The sequence below is a fragment of the Colossoma macropomum genome, unplaced genomic scaffold (assembly GCF_904425465.1).
Source record: "Colossoma macropomum unplaced genomic scaffold, Colossoma_macropomum, whole genome shotgun sequence".
NCBI classification, from domain to species: Eukaryota; Metazoa; Chordata; class Actinopteri; order Characiformes; family Serrasalmidae; genus Colossoma; species Colossoma macropomum.
The window spans coordinates 293,775-316,497 of NW_023495267.1; the positions used below are offsets into that span (position 1 = coordinate 293,775).

Consider the following 22,723-nt stretch of genomic DNA (forward strand, 5'->3'; position numbering starts at 1 on the left):
CAAGTTGTATCTGAAGGCAGAAATCTGTAAAACTATTACATACTAAGTACTACAGAAAGCTGTTAATTCTTTCATAGCACCAAAACATAAGTGACGCTATTCTTAAAGTCACTATTATACTGTTTAGCTTACATTTAGCCATTTATCTACACTTTATGAAATGCCATTTAGAAAGTTGAACTAGATCCCTTCAGATGTCTCAGTAAGTACCAATATTTCTCTCACAGTGAGGAGAATGCTCCACCTGAGCAAGGCTCTGAATTTCTTCAGTACTATCTTGTACCTGCCACTGACCGCTCAAAAGTGGCTGTACTTTATAAACACTCCCCCACACGTAACCAGACACAGACCACACTTGTGGTGGGGTAGAGCAAGCTTTTCACCAGAGTCAGGTAAAGATTCTTACAGGATGACTTTTATAGACTACATATTGGCCTGAAATCCCAGAATGCGTCACTGACCACTACACGGCCTAAGCCAGGGGTGTCAAAAATATGGCCTGCGGGCTGGGACAGGCCCGATTATTATTCTTATTCGGGCCACCAGAGGAATTTGCTATCCATGTTATAAATTAAAATAATCTTGTGGACTGTAACCCTCTTTAAGCATGAAATCTTCTGACAAGTGAATGAAAAATTCAGAACAAACACGCAGTGAGAACATGGTGGTTGTAAATTAGTCAGAATTATTGGACAAAGAGATGGTGGAAAGGTGTTACTGAATAAAATGTAATAACTGACACACATTATCATGCTCATCTGGGGGGCTGAACTGTTTTCATTTTATTACTGAAGCTGAAAAACAGGCAGCTTAATCTCAGCTAACATCAATTTTAATAAGAAATCATTTTAATTAATATACAATGCAAAATAACCTTACTAACCTTGCTAAAAACAATGTTAAGACCAGTTTGCTAGGCTAGCTATGTTAGTTAGCTTATAGCTTAACTGCTGACATTGCTGACAGTTTAATAAATACAGTCACATTAAACAAGACTGCGGGCTCATATTTGCAATTATGATATTCAGTTTAAAGATAAATAGCAATGCATTCCTTTGTATGCATTCCTTTGCATTCTTTGAAGTTTGCTAAAAGACCTTGTATAAAAGATGACATATCCTCAGCATCTAACACTGCACTGATTAACTTTAGTCTGACCATCTAATCTGCTCTTTTAGGTGATATTTGTTCAGTCAGTTTGTTCATTTAGAATGTACATTTCAGATAAATGATGATGAAATAAGCACATTTATAAGGAGTTGTTGATGTATTAGTGGCTTACTAAACTTATACATCAACAGCAAGATTTTCACATGAACAGTTAAATCTTGCAACATGCACTTAACTTAAGCAGTAATATAACAGTTTTTGCTGTTAAAGTCAGAAGTTGAAAGCCTGAATGTTTCCTTTTAGATTTTACCACTCATCAGGGTGTCCTTAGGCCCTTGCTTTTTTCTTCCTGCCTCCTTACACCTCTCTTTTGTCGTCTTCTCTTTGTCTTTTTGTTAAGGCTGAATAGAACAAAAACATTCATATTCTGCATGTTACTAGTAAAAGTACATTTGATTGATTGTTGCAAATAACTCTGTCCAGTCAAGACATTTTCAGTACAATGCTTTGATTACTAACAAAACACAACTTAATCCTCAGTTTTGTTATATATACATGAAGATGAAACCATGGCTCTTGGAATATTTGAAAAAAACAGCACTTGAATGGGTCATAAATCATAAATAGAAATAGATATTATTTAAGTTAAACCAACAAAACCACATAAAAACATTTCCTAAAGGCTAATGGCACAAGCTTTTTGACAAGGTAGACTGCTAGAAGCCAGGCAAAACATAAAAAGTTATCAAAGCAACCACTTTGCAACAAAATATTAACCTTCCTTGTTCAAATATGATATTATATACATATTAATTATAATGTAAAAAATGTCAAGTGTCTATTTTTGTGTCTATACATGACACTGTTGTCTTACACTCCCATTAGCAAATGTGATAATTTATCATGGACATAAGAAACTTTTAAAAAGGCACAGGAGCATCCCTAAACCTTTACACTTATTAAAAATATGAAGGAGTATAAATATGCATGATTCTTCAAATTGTAAAAGCCCCCTGCCTCTCAGTTTCTTTCCCCTGCCTCTTCCCTCCACCCAGCATGCCATGCCTTTCCTTGTTTAACCAGACTGAGCAGATGAAATGAAATAGAGCAGACACAAAAAAGCTCCCATTGCTAATCAGAAAATAGAGTATTCATCACCCAATACACATAAACCATAAACTGAAAAACAAATGCCAAATGCTGAGTGAGAAGAGTACAGTGAAACTGGTTATGCTATCGATAGCTTAGTAAGCTCATAACTTGACATGCCACAGAACAGATTAGATTCCATTTTTCTGTCACTCCAACAATAGTCACTCAACTTTACTCACCTGCATTTGAACATTGCAATTTGAATGGTCAATTTCAGACATATGTTTGATTCTCTAAATGTTGCTCCGATGGTGAAACCATGTCATGGTGATTGAAGCTGTTTTAGCCAGTAAGAGGAAAGAATATTGGAGCAAGAGTAGGCCTACATTAGCTGACAGCTTTATATGCAAAACACAGTGGAAGTGATATCATTAACCATAACTTAACCAAAGTACCCTGTGATTCAACTACATTGAGTTTGGAATGTTAAATTTAGTTATAATTAGGATAATATTCAAAAGTATGTGTTCATTTTTATAGATCTCTTAGACTATCGTTCTCTGAGTTGTCATTTTGTAGATGATAGCATGCCCAAATAAGGACTTGGACTAAATTCTGCCAAGGAAAAAGGGTGGTGGCACTGCCAATCTTATGTCAGTTGAATGAGAAAGAGTGCTCACTTGATTGTAACAATATTTACTCCTTAATGACCTTGTAATTTAGAGGACCCAAAGAAACTCAGAGCAAAAGATGTTTTGTTCTGTTTTTTTTATTTTTTTATTTTTAATTTTCAGCTTTGTTCTACAATATATGCCTATAAGAGTCCTCTCTTTTGCCTAGAACACAGATTTATAGCATTTATGTTACCTGAAAGATCAAACCACCTGTTGCTGTGGTGCCTTTTCTGGCTTGGGACAGGATGTGGGGCCGAGAAATGGTATTAACATATTGCAAGTGTGATGCAGAGACCATTCACGTATGTGGAAACTTGTAAATTACAGATTACTTACTACAGTTAGCTATTTTAAACAGAATATTGAGCAGATCAGCAAGTAGTAAATCTATCAGATATCTAACAGACAAACATATTTTCTGGCTTTAAGGATCTATTAATTTGTCATTTTCTTGCAGAACCTTGGGTTATACAGTAATTTGCAGTGCTGAATTAGGCAAATTATTTAAAAATATGTACCTTAAGTGTACAGATACATAAAACTGTAATACAAAACACTGGAGTCTGATCAAATGATTCACATAAAAAAGGCATTGTTATGACCGTATACCAATGGTGACTTTCTCTGCTTGAAAAAGATGAGCCACAGTCTTTAATGTACGATCAAGGTAGGTGGTGAGTGTAGGCACTGGTAAAAACCCAAGCAAAGCTGTTGTGCCTGATACAAGAGCACAGACTATCACATCAGTGTCACTGCTGTGCTAAGAATGATCCATCACCCAAAAAATATCTGCCTAATGGTGACCAGCTGCTTCTCCCTTTCCATTGATAGACAGGGAATGATGGTGACTGACAAACTGTATAGTAAGAGACAGGTTATAGTCAGTAACTATAAACCTACAAAGTGCACTTACATGGTAGGTATACCTCAAAATAGCCAATAAATGAGTAATTAATGTTGTATTTACATTATTTTGTACAAACATGTATGTAACTAGATGTTTTGAAAAAGTGATTAAGTGAATTTGAACTCAAGCGACTAGAGAACCTTCTAGTGGTTATCTAATGGTATTGCAAGCTATATTTGCACACTATTTTGATCTCCAATCTTGTGGAAATATTCTGGAAAAATGTGTTAAGATATATGACAAAGTGATAAAGAATTTGTTATGTGATAGGAAATTGCTTATTATCGTTTAAAAACTTTTATTATTACTTTTTTGCACATTGACAGAGACTGTTTCTTGTTGATACCAATTTTATGTTGCAATGTGTTCTTAATAGGGTTCAAGCAAGATGTGGCTTTAAGTAATAGTTAGATCTTCTCATGAGAAATAGGATTTGGTTTTTAGAGCTGTAAGAGTCCCCTCAGTCATCCACCTCAGTTAAGGCAAGTGATGGAAAGAGGTAGTGAGCTAGGACCAATTTTAAGGCCCCAGAGACTTCAACTGACAGGTTGAAGACCTTAATCAATCACTTGCAGCTGTCTTGAGTTCCACATGGACATAAATTTATTTCAGATCATGTTTATACACCTGATCCAAACAGGCATATAAACAGTACTGACCCTCAAGCAACACCTGTTGGAAGTATACCTCAGGCATTAAACAGAGACAAGTCCATGAATTATGAGAAATGGCTTTATTGTTAGAGGTAAAAACTCATCACTCTCATTGCTTCCACACAGTGAAGGCCACTTTCTCTTGTTTATCTGTATGAGCTCAAGAGCTTTTGAGAAATCACAATATATACACTACATATTTCTTAATGCTATTTTAAAACAGACTGAGCAAACTAATCACAAAACATGAGAAAACAAGTTTACTGTTTTCACTTTTTAAATGTAGAAAGTTTTTCAAATGAAATTATTGCCCAAAAGGAGCTCTCGGCAAAGGAAGTGAGTTTTTCATGTCGGCCACTATACCACTACAATACTCAGAGAAAATATAACTAATAACACAATTTTAGCTGCAAAACACTCCATGCATCATTCCTCATATAAACTGAGAAATAGCAACTATAATTGTCACCCAAAACACAATAGCAGAACTGTTGCTTTGGTTGTAAGGAAACCGGCATAGAGGGATTGCTCATATGTACCCAGTTTGGTTCCAATAACTATATAAACCGCACCAGAGAGAAGGCTACGCATAAATGTGCCCAGAAGTATTCTAAAAAAAGAAAACGGGGCCAAATTTATGCAAAGTCTTATATGCATCACAGGGGAAAGAAATATAGAGGGCATGTGTCAAATCTTAAATCAGTCAGTCAAATGTAGGCATACTACAGAGAGGAAAAAAGTCTACTAAAGCTTACACATCCTGAGGACTTTGCATGAACTATATTCCTAAATTCATGACCAATTAAACTGACAGAAAGTGCTCAATTCCCATGAAAATGTATGCTCTATAATTTCTTAAAATGGTATGTAAGTAGTATTTCAGTGGGGTGCTTGTCCTCTGTTACTCTCAAACTCTGATTATAATACTTTGCATTTCATACCTTTTACTATGGTTAATTTTACTGTTAGAGCATCTCACGTGGTGTGGTGAATTTTTTACATGACATGTAAAATAAGCACTAATTACATATCACCCACAGGTCAAAAACAGTCAAACAACTCAATGAAAATCCAGTTACTATTAGGACAAATTATTTTAATATGTAAAATGTTACATCTGGAAAAAAAAAATCAACCTAATCTAACCTAAAATCTAACCTAAGGAAATTATGCCTCTGCTAAGCAATTTACAGCAGGAACACCACATAAGAATCTGATATAAAAAGCAAAATTTGTGTATGATTAAAACAATTTTCAAAATTAACATTAATATCAGCAGCAGAAATAATGACAGGTAGTCATACTTGTATCCACGAATTCTTATTCAAGCTTAAGCAAAACGACATCGGTAAGAGAAACTCAACGGAGGCTACGACTCCTCATTAACGCAGGTCTTTTATCATTGGTCAAAAGAAATGGCAGAATTTTCCCATTGGTCCTGAAAGGAGGGAGAACGGCCACTCCAACGCCACAGTCCTCAGAAATACTATGGTGACCATAAAATAAATGGTGTTGAATTGAAGGAGTACTATATACATTAATATTTATGATAGAAACCAAATGGATAATCTTTCAAATACCTCAAAAAACATTAACAGTTCTAAAGTCACTGCTCCGGTCGGCGTCTGTTGCTAGGCAGAATATGTTAATATATGCAACGCGGCCATCTCTGCAGCTACCATTCTGAGGTAAGACCAACTTGAACGATTTTGTTAAAATAATACATACTCTAGTGAAATTGATCCCCGAACGTTAAGCACGGTTTCAAGATTATCTTTCTGTAAGTATTTTTGAGGATTTGGCGACCGACTATCTTTTCGCTGTTACAATATACATGTTTTTCGGTTCTCTTGAACGAGCTTGTTGTTGTGTAGTCCCACCCAAAATGGAGACTTTCCTTCCTTGTTCTACAGAAGGCACAGGGCTGGGCTCAACTATAAGTGGGGAGCGAAGGGTCTGTTTCTAATATTTAGAATCCTTTAAAAATCTGCTCCGTTTCGTCAAAATTATGGTAAAGCTCTGTGCCAACAGAGATATGGCTGTGTTCTTGTCCCTGTAATGTTAATGGCTACCTCTCTGGGGTTATCTTCAATAATGTTGGTGTTGCTGTGCACCAAATGCCCGTGTTTCTGCCGCTATGATTTTTGTGGTATGGTCCGGTTGGAACTCAGAACCTGAGGGGTCAAAGCAGGGGGGAAGAGTAGGAAAATAATTTAACCTCTATATTGTAGTAACACATTTTATAATCTGTGGTTTTTCTTTCACAGTTATAGCAAGGCCGTGTTATAGTATATTTGCATCCATTTTCGTCCGCGGCCGTTGGCACAGTTTCACCCGCGTTTCCCTTCTACCCCCGGAGAGTTATTAGACTGACCGTTCCTTGCAGTAGCTAACACGTTGGTTTATTATGGTAAAACCAACCCTCAGTCACTAGAAACGCGACTGCCACAGCTCGTGTAAACATTAGAATGATTTTAGTAGCTTCCATCCCATGAAACGTTCCCAGTTTGATAACGTCTTCGGTGTCCACAAGAGTGGGATATAGCCCGCTAGCAAGTAACAAAACTGCGTTCATATTTAGTATCAATTCATACAATCAGCTGCCTAGCAGTTTTTTCTTACCGATTTCTCTGATGAAGGATTCAGCCCTTTAGCTAGTTAGATAACTTTTCTCCAAATATTTTCCATTTACACTAGCCAGCAAGCTAATCGAACACAATAAAAACAAACATTTATGCTTTACTAGTTAAAACAGTAAGAATGCTTCTTTTACTTTAAAAAAATATTTTCTTGTCTCGTTTTTATAATTTTTCAGTGGCCTAAATTATAATTTGTCCCATTGAGCCGTTTCCAGGCTTAAGGTTCTAGTTTGATAGTATTGCAGCAAATGGAAAGCTCTCACTTAAGTGTTACATACACCGAATTTTGTTTATACTGTATTCTCTGTGCTACAATGAGATCTTAAAATGTTGTGCTCCCCATTTTTGTTGCTAGACTTCTTCCTCCCTTTTAGTTTACTCCCTGGTTGCTCTTTAGTGGTTCATGAGGAGGCACTAGGTGTGGGAGGTGATTTTGGGGTATCCTCAAAAAGTTGCTATGGAGGCAAAACGGGAATCATCCCCTGTGTGGAGTCAGGCCCCCAACAGTGAAGCCAGCAATCCCCCGCAGGTACATTTGTACACACATATCAGAGTTTTACCACTTCATATTTTTTGTTTCTTTGTAGTGTTCACAGAGTCAGAAATGTATTCTATGTAGTATGTTGTCTGTACTCAAACATGCCAGATTTTGATCAAGTTCTGTTCTGTACATTAATTGAGCATAACGCATGTTGTTATTTATTCACAAGCTGCACGCATTCTTTGCATATCCTACTTTTAATAAGCTCTTCTATGAAGTACTAATGTTAGTAGTTGAATTTGCTGAGGTGTTATGTGTTATTATGTGTTCTCATGATTCACTGTAGGTGCATTTTGAGGGTGGTGCAGTGGCTCAAATTGTATACAGTGGAGAACAGCCTGACAGAGGGCAGCAGCAGGTTGTCTACACTGCAGATGGAAGCTCCTACACATCAGTAGAGTCAGCAGAACACACGCTGGTGTACATACATCCTGCAGATGGAGCACAGGTGACACAGACTACTGTTAGATATCCATTTCAGATTTGTATCAGATCTGTATGTGTGGACATGCTTTATTTTTATTTTTATCTTTTGTTACAATGGCTACTGTGTGTTGGTCTATGATTTTCAGATAAAAATTAGCATTTTGGTTCTTAATGTAATGGTTTAGCCAAAAACGCAATTTTCCCCTTTCCTCCGAATGTAGTCAATCAGCCAAGAAATGCTTGATGTCTGAAATTTGAGTTTTGAACTGATCATCGCTTCCACTGAGATTCTGAATTTGGTTGTTTCTCTTCTTAGGCTGTGTTTGCAGACCAGCCCCAAGTGGCCTACATTCAGCAAGATGGTACAACTCAGCAAGTATGCACAGTCATATAAGATGTAGTTCTATGAGATTATTCTTGTAGTCTGTGAATAACTGTTAGATAATTGTCTTTTGCCTCAGGTCACTGTGTTGCTGCCAAGTGGCCAGAACATGAATGCTGCCAATCTACATGTGCTCAGTAATGTAGCAGATGCCCCTCAGGCTATACTAGAGCCTGTGGCACAGGTGAGAGTGAAGACATTTGTGAATGTTTCTCTTGTCAGCATCAATATATAACCTTCCATGTCATACTAGAAACACCGATCCAATGTTTTCTCCCTGATACCGATAACTGAACTCAAGATTAGGTCTGTTGCAAGTATTACATAATCGCCTGATTGGAACTATTTAAGCTGACAGCAGTAATTTTCTACAGTCGTTAGTGTTCACTCATATTGTGCTGCAACAAACAAAATATAAATTGGATGCATATTGGGTTGAGTTGAGGCAAATAAATGTAAATAAAAGAAAGCAATAAATACATTCATTGAGACATCATGAGCCTTATGAAAAATCTTTTAACCTAGTGCTCTCGCATATTTATGTGTTTCTTTTTTAGCTGTATAGGAAATTCTAATGTTTTTAGCATGTGTGCTGACAGAATGAGGGTGGCTTACATCGACCAGCTTTCTCATTAGGTACACCTCCTTGTATTTACCTTGTATCTTGTATTTTAACCTTGTATCTGCACGCTTTGTTCATTTTGTTACCACTTACCAAGGGGCAGTCATGGGCTGGAGGTTAGGGAACCAGCCCTGTGACCGGAAGGTCACCGGTTTGATCCCCTGAGCCGACAGTACATGACTGAAGTGCTCTTGAGCAAGGCACCTAACCCCCAACTGCTCCCCGGGCGCTGCGGATAGGGCTGACCACCGCTCCGGGCAAGTGTGCTCACTGCCCCCTAGTGTTTGTGTTCACTAATGTGTGTGTGGTGTTTCACTGCATTAGTCCCCGTTGTGGGACTAATAAGGGTCACTTATCTATCTTATTTATCTGTTATCTTATAGGTGCACCTTGTAGTTGTGTGTTTTCTTTGTATGTGATTCTTTTTGGCTTGAGTGCTTCCATTTTTTTCTCACACAAGGCCAGCACTGCTCTCCCTGCAATGACAGACCCTGCACCTAGTCCTCTGGGGGCCACAGACTCTACCGTGGACTCTGAAGATGAGGATGAGGATGATGACGATGACGATAGAGATGATTCTGAACTCGAAGATTGGGAACCTAGACTACCTCAACCTTTCACCCCTCAACATCTGTGTGAGTAGGGAGCATCACCAGTAATGTCACTAGGCATGGTAAAGAACTTTCAACATTTATCTAATTTCCATGCCATGTTATGATTGACTAGCCCTCAAAGATTTGTAGTTGACTTTTAAGATTTTACTTAAAGTTACTTGAATAATTCTCTTCCAATCAACAGTATTTAGTGCAAGCACCTTCTGGATTTTTGCCCCTTTTTATTGTTATTTCCATTGTAATTTTCTTTTCATTACAGGGTGTGAGGAATGTAATAATGCCAACCCTGGTGCATGTATGAAGCATGGCCCTCTCCACCCAATCGCTAACAGGCCTGTGATGTCCAGAGCTCGCGCCAGCCTACCCCTCATTCTGTACATTGATCATTTCCTGGGAGGAGTCTTCTCCAAAAGGCGCATTCCCAAACGCACTCAGTTTGGGCCTGTGGAGGGCCCTCTGGTGCCACAGAGTGAGCTGCAGGACACACATTTCCAGCTCAAAGTATGTTTTAATTCTGAGTTGAATATGATTTGTAAAGTTATACATTTTACAAATTGTGTCTGTGGGAGCTTGTAACAATTATATACGGTTGTATGCAAGACCCTGGTCAAATTATATTTTTGTTGATGTTCTAAGTGAAAATACACAAAGAACACATTCTCTTAAATATGGTGTTTTCTGCAATTTTTAATGCTCAACTTCTATTTGTTTGCTGAATTTAACATATTGAAAAAATGTAAAATGTGCCTTAACTTGTGCACAGGATGCAGAGTATGTGTTTACCTAACTTATTGTCACATAAATTGACCAGAGGCACCAAACCTTTTGATCTATGACTTTGAACGGAACCAAATGTGTTCTGTTTATATCTATTTTTATGTCTTGCTGTATGCGTGGTGTAAGCACACAGTTTATGTTTGTGAAAAGTTGTAAACAAAAATGGGTCTTAAAATGGGTCTTGAGATGTTCTCTGTTTAAATAGATTAGTAAATGAAGTATGTTTTGTAGTCTGCTCAGGCCTTGCTCTCAAACATACCTGTTTGTTTTCTCTGTTGTAGTTATGTATGTTGGACCCAGAAAAAGATGGTGAGAGAGCAGAGGACTTGTGGCTGGACTTGTCTGATGAGGATCGCTGCAACTGGATGATGTTTGTTCGGCCAGCTGAGAACCACCTGGAGCAGAACCTCGTGGCCTATCAGTATGGCTCAGACATCTTCTACACCACCATCAAGAACATTCAGCCAAAACAGGAGCTAAAGGTGGGCAATAGCAATGATACTTGAGTCCAGAAGAGGTCCAGCTCTGTAGAGTACAATCTATTTATTACATTTTAGTAGGATCCTAAAACTATGCCATGATTTATTTTGGATAATCTCATGTCACTGTTTCTGAATTTGACATATGTGCTTTCTCCAGGTCTGGTATGCTGCATCTTATGCAGAATTTGTCAACAAGAAGATTCATGATGTCACTGAGGAAGAGAGGAAGGGTATGAGATGTTGTTTTGTTTTTTTGTTTTTTTTATTTTTGCAAGTGACATGTCTCATCTGGTAAGGGTAGCTAGCCAAACCTAGAAAAGTGGTGTCTTACAAGACTTGTACCATGGTAATTGTTGAATCCAGCATTCTGGCCTAGAGCACAGCAGCACTATATTCTTCAGTCTCAGCTTGACACAATTCATAATTTAATTTTGTTTTACATGTTTTTGTTCATTAATGTTCTCTCACTACTATACTCAGCATCACTGGAATCGCTGTGGTGTCAAACTATCCTGACTAGTAACCTAGGCACTGATCTATAGGCTAATAAATACAGCCAAACCAGCATTATTGTGACTTCTAACTGGATCATTGCACAAACAAGTAAATAGCAAGTCCATCTTTATTCAGCACAAAATGGACAAAATTCAAAACAACCCTTCCCCAAAAATGCACCCCAGTTGTAGTTTTTCAAAATGTCCTCCCACCGTCAAGATCCATCATTAGAAGGGGAGTTTCCTAGCCTTTAAACTGGAAAATCTCCCTCTAGAGACTGCTACAGCACCGCTGTAAGAGATGAGTGGGTATATTTACAATAAATGTAAGGATGGTTACATTTGTCATTTTGGCCAGAGTGTATCTTTAAGCACAGTATAATGTGAAAAGTTGTTTACTGTTTATAGCTTATAATGCAATTCACCTGCTTACTCAGTCATGTCTTCTGTGTATGTCAGCACTGCGAGAGCAGGAGAAGAACTGGCCATGTTATGAGTGTAACAGGCGCTTCATGAGCTCGGAGCAGCTCCAACAGCATCTCAACATGCACGATGACAAGCTGGACCTTATTCAAAGGTTCAGCCCTTGCACACGCATTACACACATGGCATTAAATGAAGCACACAGCACAATCATTACTCAACAAAGGATATGTTATTTATCTGTGATGGCGTTTGTTTTGCATTCAGATGACTAGCTGTTTGCTGAAATTTATGGATGTCCTTTGTGTAGGCCAAAAGGACGAGGTCGAGGTCGTGGAAGGAAAAGATTTGGTGCTGGAAGGCGACCTGGACGTCGACCCAAATTTATCCGTCTAGAAACACCAGCAGAGAGCACGGATAAGACCCAGGTAACATCCTATTTAATACCTAAAGTGCTTTTATTAAGCTGCACTGAATTCACTGGCATTTAGTCAGTATTAAAATAAAAAAACTGCTCTTACTAATTTTGCCAAAAAAAAATGGTGGTTGTAGGACATACTGCCGTTTCCTGATAAACTACCATATGAGGAACCGGCAGGCGGGCCCCTGAATGGGTTGAAGATGGGTGAAATGGGAGACGATGCTGTGGGGACTGTGACAGAGGGAACAGTAGAGACCTCAGCAGGCCAGCCTGAGGCTCTTCAGGATGTGGATAATACTGACACCTCAACGACAACCTCTAGTGTTCCTCCACCTAATAAGGAGGACCAGTCTCTAGCAGCTGCTGGTGATTCCCATCTCTCTCCACAGGACATCAGGCGGGCCCGAAGGATTCGGGTAAGATTGAGGTCTGCCAATACAACACCACCCCTCATCCATCTGTGAAATATAGTGCATTTAGTGGGAGTGGGATTGATTGACAGAAGTGTGTGTGTCTTTCTCTTTCGCTGTGCGCTGCACGTTAAGGTGGACTTGCAGGTAGGTCTAATGTGGACCAGAAAGGAGTCTTAAGCAATTGTATTATTGTAATTTTTTTGTTACATTGACAATATACGACTCCTGCATCCTCATTACATCTGTCTGTATCAGTTCAGTGGTTTCTTCACTCCATCTGCAGACAGGAATATTATAATCTTATGCATACATCCCTGAAGGCATATATCATTAAGAGATGCGAGACATGGCTGTGATGAAATCACTGTTGTCCAAATTCAGATGCATTGCGTCATTACTTTCACCTCGACCTGAATTAAGCAAATATCCTTCTCATTTGTTCGCACCTTGGAGCTCCTACCCAAACTCATTCTCAAGGCTACTGCACACTGGTCAGCCACACCGTATTGCATAGCAGATAAGACAAAATGCAGCCAGAGCCCATTTTAAGTTAATAATTACTAAATTAATCTCGGTTTGTATAAATTAACTCTTCACAACTTGAGCAACTTGTTTATTTTATAAATATGAGATGGATTACCTTTTCCTATGTAAATTTCCAGTCTTATCTACTATGGATTTTTGCAGTCTTGTTCTGAGTTTAATGTAATGCAGTAATAGCATATGACAAGTTCTGCCCGAGGACACTGAGCAGTTCTAAAAGTTGCTGAGTCGCAGTGTGCATCAGTGCTGAACATTGGCAGTGGTGTGTGCACCTTTACCAAAAACAATGGTTTACAATTTTTTGACGCTGTGTGTTGTCTGCCTGACGTGTGCAATGTGCAGTAGCTTTCATTTTTTTATACCCGCTTATGTTTCCTTTTAGTCCTAATTGACATTTTTTGTCTCCTCTCTTTTCCAGAATGCCGCTCTGCAGCACCTTTTTATTAGGAAATCCTTCCGGCCCTTCAAGTGCTCTCAGTGTGGAAAAGCCTTTCGTGAGAAGGACAAACTGGATCAACACATGCGCTACCACGGCCGAGATGACTGCCGCCATGCCTGCCATCACTGTAACAAGGGTTTCCTCAGCAGCGCTGCTCTGGAGGACCACTTGCAACTACATTCAGACCAGCGCACCTACTCCTGCTTGTTTTGCACTGAGTCTTACGACAGACTGGACCTGCTAAAAGAGCATGTTGGGGTTCACCTAGTCAACGGCTGCTTCTCTTGTCCCTCCTGCAAGAAGACCTTTACTGACTTTATACAGGTTTGCTTCAGGACATTTAGGCCTGTTTTGTGGACTAAATTACTTGGTTAGTGTTATATATTAGGTGGAGGTGATATGCAAAAGTGCAGTTTTGCTAAATTTGTTCACATCTTAATGATACACAATACATCTCTCAATGTTTGGTTTTTTGGAGATTTGCTAACAAGTTAGAACAAACTGAATGCAGTAGCAAAAGAGTAGGACCAAAAAAAATCTGAATAACTATACTACAGTAGTACAGTAATTTTAATTTTATATTCTTGATACTATGTACTTAAAAGTTGACAGTGCGACACGTCTGGTTGTTATGTACAGACTTCTTACAAATTAGTCTAAGTTTCTTTTTTATGAGATGCAGTTGTTTAGTATCATCATATCACCCCCTCCCAAAATTATATAAATCTTAAATATTTTAAAATAATTTTTATTATAAAACATATGGAATTATATCAATTAATATTGACTGATTTTAAATTATATCAAATTATTATCATTAACATGTTTATTTTATATAATTTAATCTGTTTACCAGCAACTCTGTTGTTAAAATGTGCAGGTTAAGAAGCATGTACGCAGCTTCCACTCAGAGAAGATCTTCCAGTGTACAGAATGTGATAAGGCTTTCTGCCGGCCAGACAAGCTGCGGCTGCACATGCTTCGCCACTCTGACCGGAAAGACTTCCTGTGTTCCACCTGCGGCAAGCAGTTCAAGGTTAGAATGTTCAAACGTGGCATTGTTTTAATTAGAGCTTATTTAAAGTTAGTTCTGAAATATATACTACATTAGTAACTATAGTTAGGTGACAAATTAAAGAAAAAACAAATGAAGTTCTTTAGTAAGGTGTTGGGCTACCATGAGCCAGCAGAATAGCTTCAGTCCTCCTTGGCATAGATTCTATACATCTCTAGAACTTTACTGAAGAGACGAAACACCATTCTTCCAAAAGATATTCCGTCAGTTGGTATTTTGATGATGATGATGATTGAGTTCGCTGTCTAACACATCGGTCCAAAATGTTTCATAAGTTTTCATCTAGGATGAGATCTGTGAGGGCTATAGAATATCATTTACATCATTTTTATATTCATCAACTCATTCAGTGACCCCTCATGCCCTTGGGGTGGGGGCATTATCATCCTGGAAGAGCACAATCCCATCAAGGTACAAATGTTTCATTATAGGATAATGGTGATCAGTCCGAATAATGTATTATATGGAAGTGATTTGCACTGACCCTTCCCTCTAAAGGTATAAGTGGACTCGAACCATGCCAGCAGAATGTTCCCCACAGCATAATGAGCCACTAGAACCTCTTACTGTAGTGTTCAATTATTCAGGCCTGTACTGTTCTCTTACTCTACACATACACACTCTCATTTGTTAAGAATATGGATGACTCATCTGACCATACTTTACCAGACCTCTGTAGACCAGTGCCTGTGGTATTTACACCTCTCAACTCTCAATGTTCATTCATCTCCATGTCGTTGTGACACTGTGATCACATGCCAAGTAGACATTCTCAGTCACGTGAGAAACAGTTGCTCAGTATTTTTTTTGTACATATCACACTAATGTGTGATAAGATAGCGGCCATTTTATGTGCTTTCAGCTACAATTTCCAATTCTGTTTTATGATATCTTTCCCATAGATATAAATACATATGTCACTTTAGTCACTGTTTCTATTAAAACACAAACCAGTTGGTTACGGAGCGGACTCCGTAAGTGATGCTCCTGGCATTGGTACCCCAAAATGGACCTTCTTTCAGTGTCACATAAATCTTTCCTCTTGCAGTCTTTATCCAATATTTAGGTCAACTGGGCCTGTCCAACTTTTTTTTAATAAATGCCACAGAGCATGGTAGGTGTTAATTGCCTAATTGTTTCATGAAGGACACCTGTCTGGATGGTTCTACACTTATGTTCCTCCACCCATTTATTCAGGTTTTCCTTTAATTTGCCACCCATCTGTATCTCACTGGCTTATTTTTGTAAGTAAAGAGCTTTTTAGTACGTCCTTTTCAGTAGCTTTTCTGTTGTTTTATGTGTGAATAAGGCATCTCTAACAAACATGATTTTTCTTTTGATGGGTTTTGCCTTTGGAAGTTTAAGAAAAATTGGGCTGGTGAACTTCTGTGAATTGAACAGCATGTTGCATACTTTTACAACAAATGCTAGGGTCAGCTTCACTGTAACTATTTATTATTATTAAAGTCTATCAAAGTGTCTACTGTTTCTTGTGCAGAGGAAGGATAAACTGCGGGAACACATGCAGCGCATGCACAATCCGGAGCGTGAGGCCAAGAAGGCTGACCGCATCCACCGTACAAAGGCTCTGAAGCAGAAGGAGCCCACCACCGACTTTGAGAGCTTCATGTTTAAATGCCGGCTTTGCATGATGGGCTTCAGGCGAAGAGGCATGCTGGTGATGACCTTTACCATTCTCTACCTACATTTTTATTTGCTGGTAAATAATAAATGTTTGTATATGGGCATGAATTTTGTTTTTGCAGGTAAATCACCTATCAAAGCGTCATCCTGAAATGCGAATAGATGAGGTCCCTGAGCTCACCCTGCCCATCATTAAGCCGAACAGAGATTACTTCTGTCAGTACTGTGATAAGGTTTGCAACTGTTTGAATGTTCCTTTCACATATGCCTAAAAAGCTTTGAAGCTATTGCCCATCCAATCGTTAAATGACTATGTAGTGTCTTTTTAGTTTACAATCACAAGATCATTGAAAATGGACAGATTTCCTGCTATCTTGAACAATAAATGACATGTTTTACACTATATTGATCATTTTAATATTTTACAGTTTATGACAGATAATTTTTTTTGCCAGTCACATCGAGCAGTGCAAATAGATATAAATGGGAAAAAATGACTCGTGGAGAGACTTGGAATTTGATGCCCTAATCTTGAATTTGACACATTTGTCATATTTTACTGAATTACAGTGTTGTGGTTTTGTAAATCTGCAGGTGTATAAGAGTGCAAGCAAGCGGAAAGCGCACATCCTAAAGAACCACCCTGGTGCTGAATTACCACCCAGCATCCGAAAGCTTCGCCCGGCTGGGCCAGGTGAACCAGACCCCATGTTAAGCACGCACACCCAACTAACGGGCACTATTGCTACGGCGCCCGTCTGCTGCCCGCACTGCGCCAAGCAGTATAGCAGCAAGGTATGTGTATGTGTGTTTGTGTTTTAGTTGTGTTTTAATAGGTGTAGATCACTGCTCAGTGCCAGTCTCTTTATCACTATTTTTCCCAAGAAGTCTAATGGCATATAGTTGCTTTGTGTTGTGTTTACAGACAAAGATGGTGCAGCACATTCGCAAAAAGCATCCAGAATGTGCGCAGATAGCCAACAGCATCCAAGCTCCTCTGGCTACAACAGTCATCAGCAGCACTCCAGCTGTTATTACAACTGATGGCACAACAGCTGAGGCTGTGGTGGTGAGAACACAAACCCCCACATACACACATAGTAGCAGTGTAATGATGCACAAAGTTCAGAATTCAGTTCAATATGTTTTTTCTATACATCAAAATAAGCACCGCCTGTCTATTAGAACATTCAAAATTATAAACGTATCCTTAATAGTTTCTTGATCTAATGATATAGCCACAAGCTAATATAGCAGCCCCAAGCTAACACACTAGCTACAAGCTAACATGTTAGTCAATACAGTACAATGTGGTGTGTGTGTGTGTGTGTGTGTGTGTGTGTGTGTGTGTGTGTGTGTGTGTGTGTGTGTGTGTACACACACATACACACTCACACACGTTTAAACGTGCTCTGTTATCATCAGTGATCAGCAATCACTCAGAGTCGCTTTTGTCTTCTTAGACAACAGACCTGTTGACACAGGCAATGACTGAGCTGTCTCAGACTTTGACCACAGACTACCGCACAGTGCAGGGAGACTTCCAGAGGATCCAGTACATTCCTGTGTCTCAGACTGGAGGAGGCTTGGCCCAGCCCCAGCACATTCAGCTGCAGGTGGTGCAAGTGGCCCCGGTAAGAACACATTCCTTCACACTCTAAATGAGCAAGTCATTCATATACAAAAAGACCATTTACAATTGTCCATCTGTTCATGTATGTAACTTTTCGTTCTTCCTTTGTTCCTTTTTGACTGTTATGGCTGTTAGATTTTTGACTGTTTGTCTTCCCCTAGGCATCCTCTCCGCAGTCCCAGCACTCTACGGTGGATATGACCCAGCTGCAAGATCCGCATAGCTTCACTCAGCACTCCATCCAGGTGCAGCACATCCAAGTTTCTGAGGCCACAGGGGCTGTACAGGCCAGTGCACAGGTCTGCTTACATCAACACATGGGTTATTTACAAATTGCACATCCATCATTCAAGACCAAGACTTTTTTCCTGGGAGACCTGGAGTAGTAGTAGAAAGCTGAAGGTTTCACACTTAGCCTAAGAACTCTCCCCAAGCAAGTTAGAAATTCATGAGCCTGCCAATTTCTTTGACTGACTGAAGCAAGACATATTAACAGATAACCAGTGTTTACACAAATGGAAAATCCAAGTTCATTTTTTGGCTCTAATGTTGACTGCTGAATGACACTCAGAATGAGGAAGCTGAGTGTGTACATGGTCATTCATTTGGTCAGTGTAGTTGAGGAGATGAGACTAGCTGGGAAGTGGGAAAACACAGACATAAAAGGCTAGCTAACTTTAGCTTAAGTTAAACTGACTCCTGTAAGCTATGAAGTGTCCCTGTAGATTGATACAAATTGGTGTCAAACACTGAAATAACTTGCCAAGTTATCAATACTGAGCAAGATTTATTTACGCAAAATTTACATAATATGTTAATTTTTTTTAACTAAGTGATTTAATTTAATTGACTGATTGTGGCGGCCCTAAATGCAGCGCGTCTAATACAACTCCCAAAGGGCGTGTTTAGACTGTGCATTGGTGCTTGTGTTATTTTCCCCAATAACAACTAAGTTTAACATTCAGAGTGTGTCCAAATTTGCTGACCGCAGCTTGTCATAATGGTTAATTTGATTACTTGGTTGTTTATATTTTTCCTTCATATTAGGTGACTGGTCAGCCTCTAAGCCCCTCCTCTCAGCAAACGGCACAGGAGTTAAGCCCCGCCCAGCTGACCCCTGTGACTCTGGCCCAGAGCCAAACCCTACAGACATCCACCAGTCAAACGCAAGGGACAGTGCAGCATGCTTACTTGCCTAGCAATTGGAACTACAGGAGTTATCGTGAGTCTATATATTACACTGTCTCTCATGTTTCCCTCTTGTGCAGTTTATTTTGATTGTTGTGTCCACACAGTAAATTTGCCCTTTGTTAAAAACTGTGTAACTTTGTAGTGTTTGGTATCAGAGGTTCGTTCTCTCTCTCTCTCTCTCTCTCTCTCCTCTCTCTCTCTCTCTCTCTCTCTCTCTCTCTCAGCTTCTGAGATCCAGATGATGACTCTGCCTCATACTCAGTATGTGTTAGCAGAGGCTAGCACGCCAGTCACTGCTGCTGTCAACAGCAGCCAGGTCAAAACGGTGAGTGAAATGGTTGGACAAGTCAGAGGCTGTGTTTGAAATACACTGCTACATACTGCTTGTGTACTGTGTCTAGCCTGCAACCAACATGAATTTCTCTAGTATGCCAAAAATACCTGAATGATGGTACTATATGGGCCAAATGTTCCAGTATTCAGCCAGAGCTATCTTTGCAGTATGCTGCATCTTATAATGCAATGCAGAAAAGTGGCTAGCAGCAGTTGCTAAACATTGATTTAGATGGTTAAGGAAATGCAATGCAGTACAGTACATGGTACATGATGGTAATTGTGGCATACTGGATTCTATACTGCATAGTCATATGAAGAGTGGTATTGGGTATGCAGTATACACTTACTATATACTTACAGTACGCAGTATTATATTTCAAACAGAGTCACTTTCACATTGCTACACCTACTGTCGTAGTACTCGATTACAGTCTCTGTTTCGGGACAGTAAATTACCAGTTTCAGTCTTGTTTTGGTGTCTACATCATTTTGACCTAGCCTTGCCTTGGTCTTGTTACTACTGTGTTTTCATGAAGTAATAAAAATGGTGTATATAGTTAGGTTTACATTTGGCTTTATTAAAATCACCTCCTTGTTTCTACACTCACTGTCTATTTTATCAACTCAACTTATAGGGGCATTTTGTAGTTCTATAATTACGGACTGTAGTCCATCTGTTTCTCTACATACTTTGTTAGCCCCCTTTTACCCTGTTTTTCAGTGGTCAGGACCACCACGGAGCAGGTATTATTTGGGTGGTGGATCATTCTCAGTAGTGTGTGTTGCGCTGGTATGAGTGGATCAAGTTTCAGTTCAGGAAAAAAAAAATTGCCCTTTCTTCTTTTCACTTTTATAAGGACAAGGACTCGATGTGTCCAAGTTTCAGTCTTGACTTGAACTGCAACACTCCTGAGACCACTGATCCTTGTTCATGTATTTTAGACTAGTGAAACCTAAACCATTAAACATGGGTTAATTCTTTAGTCAGTGAGGCCCAAAGTGTCAGGTTTAGTCACCTTTTGTCCCAACATAGTAAGCTGCTGTTTACAATGGTAAAATTTAAATAATTTGGTTTTGTTAGGTATAATTTTTGTGACCCTCTATTTTTTTTGTTTGTTTGAGGTGCAGACTCACTATGTGATCTCAGAGGGGCAGGCTGAGCTGGACAGTAAACAAGTTAATGCCCCACCCACCACCAGCCAGGTACACACTGATCCATTAGAGCAGCCATCCACCAATCAACAGGCTACCACCCAGTACATAATCACCACAACAACCAACGGAGCTGGTGCCAGCGAGGTTCATATTACTAAACCCTGAACCTAGGTGCCTTTGAACATACATGCACTCAAACACTGAAACTGTTAATGCTAAATCTGATTACCCACTCTCTAACACCTGACTTGGAGCTTGGTTGGTCTTGGGATTAACTTCGGTCTGTAGATTCTGATGAACTGGTGAACTTTAAATGGACAAAGAGATATATGATTGATATTTTCTTGGACTTTAATAGAGTAAAAAGAATTATTGTAAAATGATGGAAACAACTTTATTTCATTATTATGAGAAACAGTGGAAAATTGATATGTGATTATGGCAACCCCACTAGCCCAAACACAGCATAAGCATGATCACTAACTGTTGCTCATGGGCTTTTAATTCCTGCTCAGCATCTTTCATCATTTTAACTGTAATTTGCAATGCTTTCTTGAACACTTAAAGAAATAATTGGAGCCTTGTGTAGAGTAGGTTCATTTAAGTCTACACTCTTAAAGTGTTTTTTCAAGGGTGCTTTAGTAAAGACAGTGGTTCTATATAGAACCATGAATGCCTAAAGAACTTGTTCTTTAGATTGATGGAGAATATGTTGTATATGGTTCTATTTACAACCTTTTTAAATGGATTCTAAACAGTACCAAAAAGGTTTCTTGTATTGTTACAGTGTCAAGCTTGTAACAATGGACAAACCATTTTTGGTGCTATGTAAAACCCATTTCCATAAGGTTCTACATAGAACCCTATACAACACGTCTATCAATGAGGAGAAACATTTCCTGATGTTAAGAACCCTTTAAGCATGCAAATGGTTCTTTGAGTGTTCATGTTTCCATATAGAACCATTGTGCTTACTAAAGAACCCATGACGAACCATCTTTAAGAGTTTATGTATAGGACTTCATTGAAGAACCCATCAAGGGGATTTTTTTTCTTTTTTAAATACGGGAATATGGAGATTTCCCAAAATAGTACAGGTCCGATTCTGTGAATTCTTCATATCATTTGAGTTCATTTTGAGGAGTTAGCATTTTTATTTAACACTAATCTAATGAGTGTTAAAACTAACGTTACTTACAGTGATGAAAACTGGGTTCATTATAAAATGTTACTAGATCAGAGGTCAGTTGACTAATGGTTTGTTATTGCGGACAACTCTCCAGCTGGTCTGGAATTGAGCTACATTAGCACAGTCACAGACCAAACTTGAGTTTGAAATTGAACCTCTGAAATGAAAAGGAGAAAAAATTCTGTTCTTGAGAACATTTTTAGCATCCTCTTTAAAAAGTGCCCTTTTGGTTTGTGGATATGTTTATTTGTTTATTTACAGTACTGTGTTTGTGTCGTGCACATGTACTAATGATCATTCTGTTTATCTAACTCTCAGTTCATGAACATTTGGTATTTATTTGGGACATGCACTTCAGCTAATGGTCAGCTGAATCTGTGTTACGCTCTTAGAAAAGATGGCGCTATAGGGGTTCTTTAGTGAAGAAAATGGTTCTTCATAGAACCATGAACACGCAAAGAACCATGTAGAATCATTTTCTTTACTTAAGAACCCTTGAAGCACCATCTTTCTTAAGAGTGTACATTAAAAGGGAAAACAAAAAAGTCACTATGTATACAGTGGGAGGCCTGTACAATGTAGTAGCTGTATTATTCTGATATTATTAGCCTAATGGCTGAGTTTACAGTGTGTGTACAGTAAGAACCTTGTGTGTCTCAAGGTGAGTGTGTCCTATTGTCAGTAGTGTTGGGAGAAAATAAACATGTTTTTTTCTACACTTGTTTAGTCAGGCTGCTTGGCGGAGTTCTTTCTAATTAGTGCTTTATGATTTATTTGTAAGATTTTACACAATAATAAAATTGGTAAATAATTAATTAGGGGTAAAAAGTTCCTGTGTAATTAAAAAA

General features: G+C 38.8%; 1 protein-coding gene across 4 annotated transcripts; it reads left to right on the forward strand.

Moving 5' to 3' along the window:
• The first annotated feature begins 6,079 nt into the window (after positions 1 to 6,079).
• prdm10 (PR domain containing 10) lies at positions 6,080 to 22,092 on the forward strand. Of its 4 annotated transcripts, none has more exons than XM_036561705.1 (23): positions 6,080 to 6,124; positions 7,431 to 7,604; positions 7,903 to 8,064; positions 8,359 to 8,418; positions 8,504 to 8,608; positions 9,507 to 9,681; positions 9,920 to 10,161; positions 10,719 to 10,919; positions 11,077 to 11,149; positions 11,873 to 11,990; positions 12,147 to 12,264; positions 12,389 to 12,673; positions 13,632 to 13,976; positions 14,533 to 14,688; positions 16,226 to 16,405; positions 16,494 to 16,604; positions 16,966 to 17,166; positions 17,297 to 17,440; positions 17,835 to 18,005; positions 18,166 to 18,303; positions 19,052 to 19,226; positions 19,420 to 19,520; positions 20,660 to 22,092. In XM_036561705.1, exons 2-23 carry the CDS (start codon positions 7,533 to 7,535, stop codon positions 20,849 to 20,851), a joined length of 3,525 nt encoding a protein of 1,174 aa, XP_036417598.1. In that variant the 5' UTR covers positions 6,080 to 6,124; positions 7,431 to 7,532; the 3' UTR covers positions 20,852 to 22,092. The 4 variants fall into 4 exon arrangements, with proteins under 4 accessions (XP_036417598.1, XP_036417599.1, XP_036417595.1 ...); XM_036561706.1 differs by having other exon boundaries at positions 6,095 to 6,124; positions 7,473 to 7,604; positions 20,660 to 20,851; XM_036561702.1 differs by having other exon boundaries at positions 6,117 to 6,636; positions 20,660 to 20,851.
• The last annotated feature ends 631 nt before the right edge of the window (positions 22,093 to 22,723 follow it).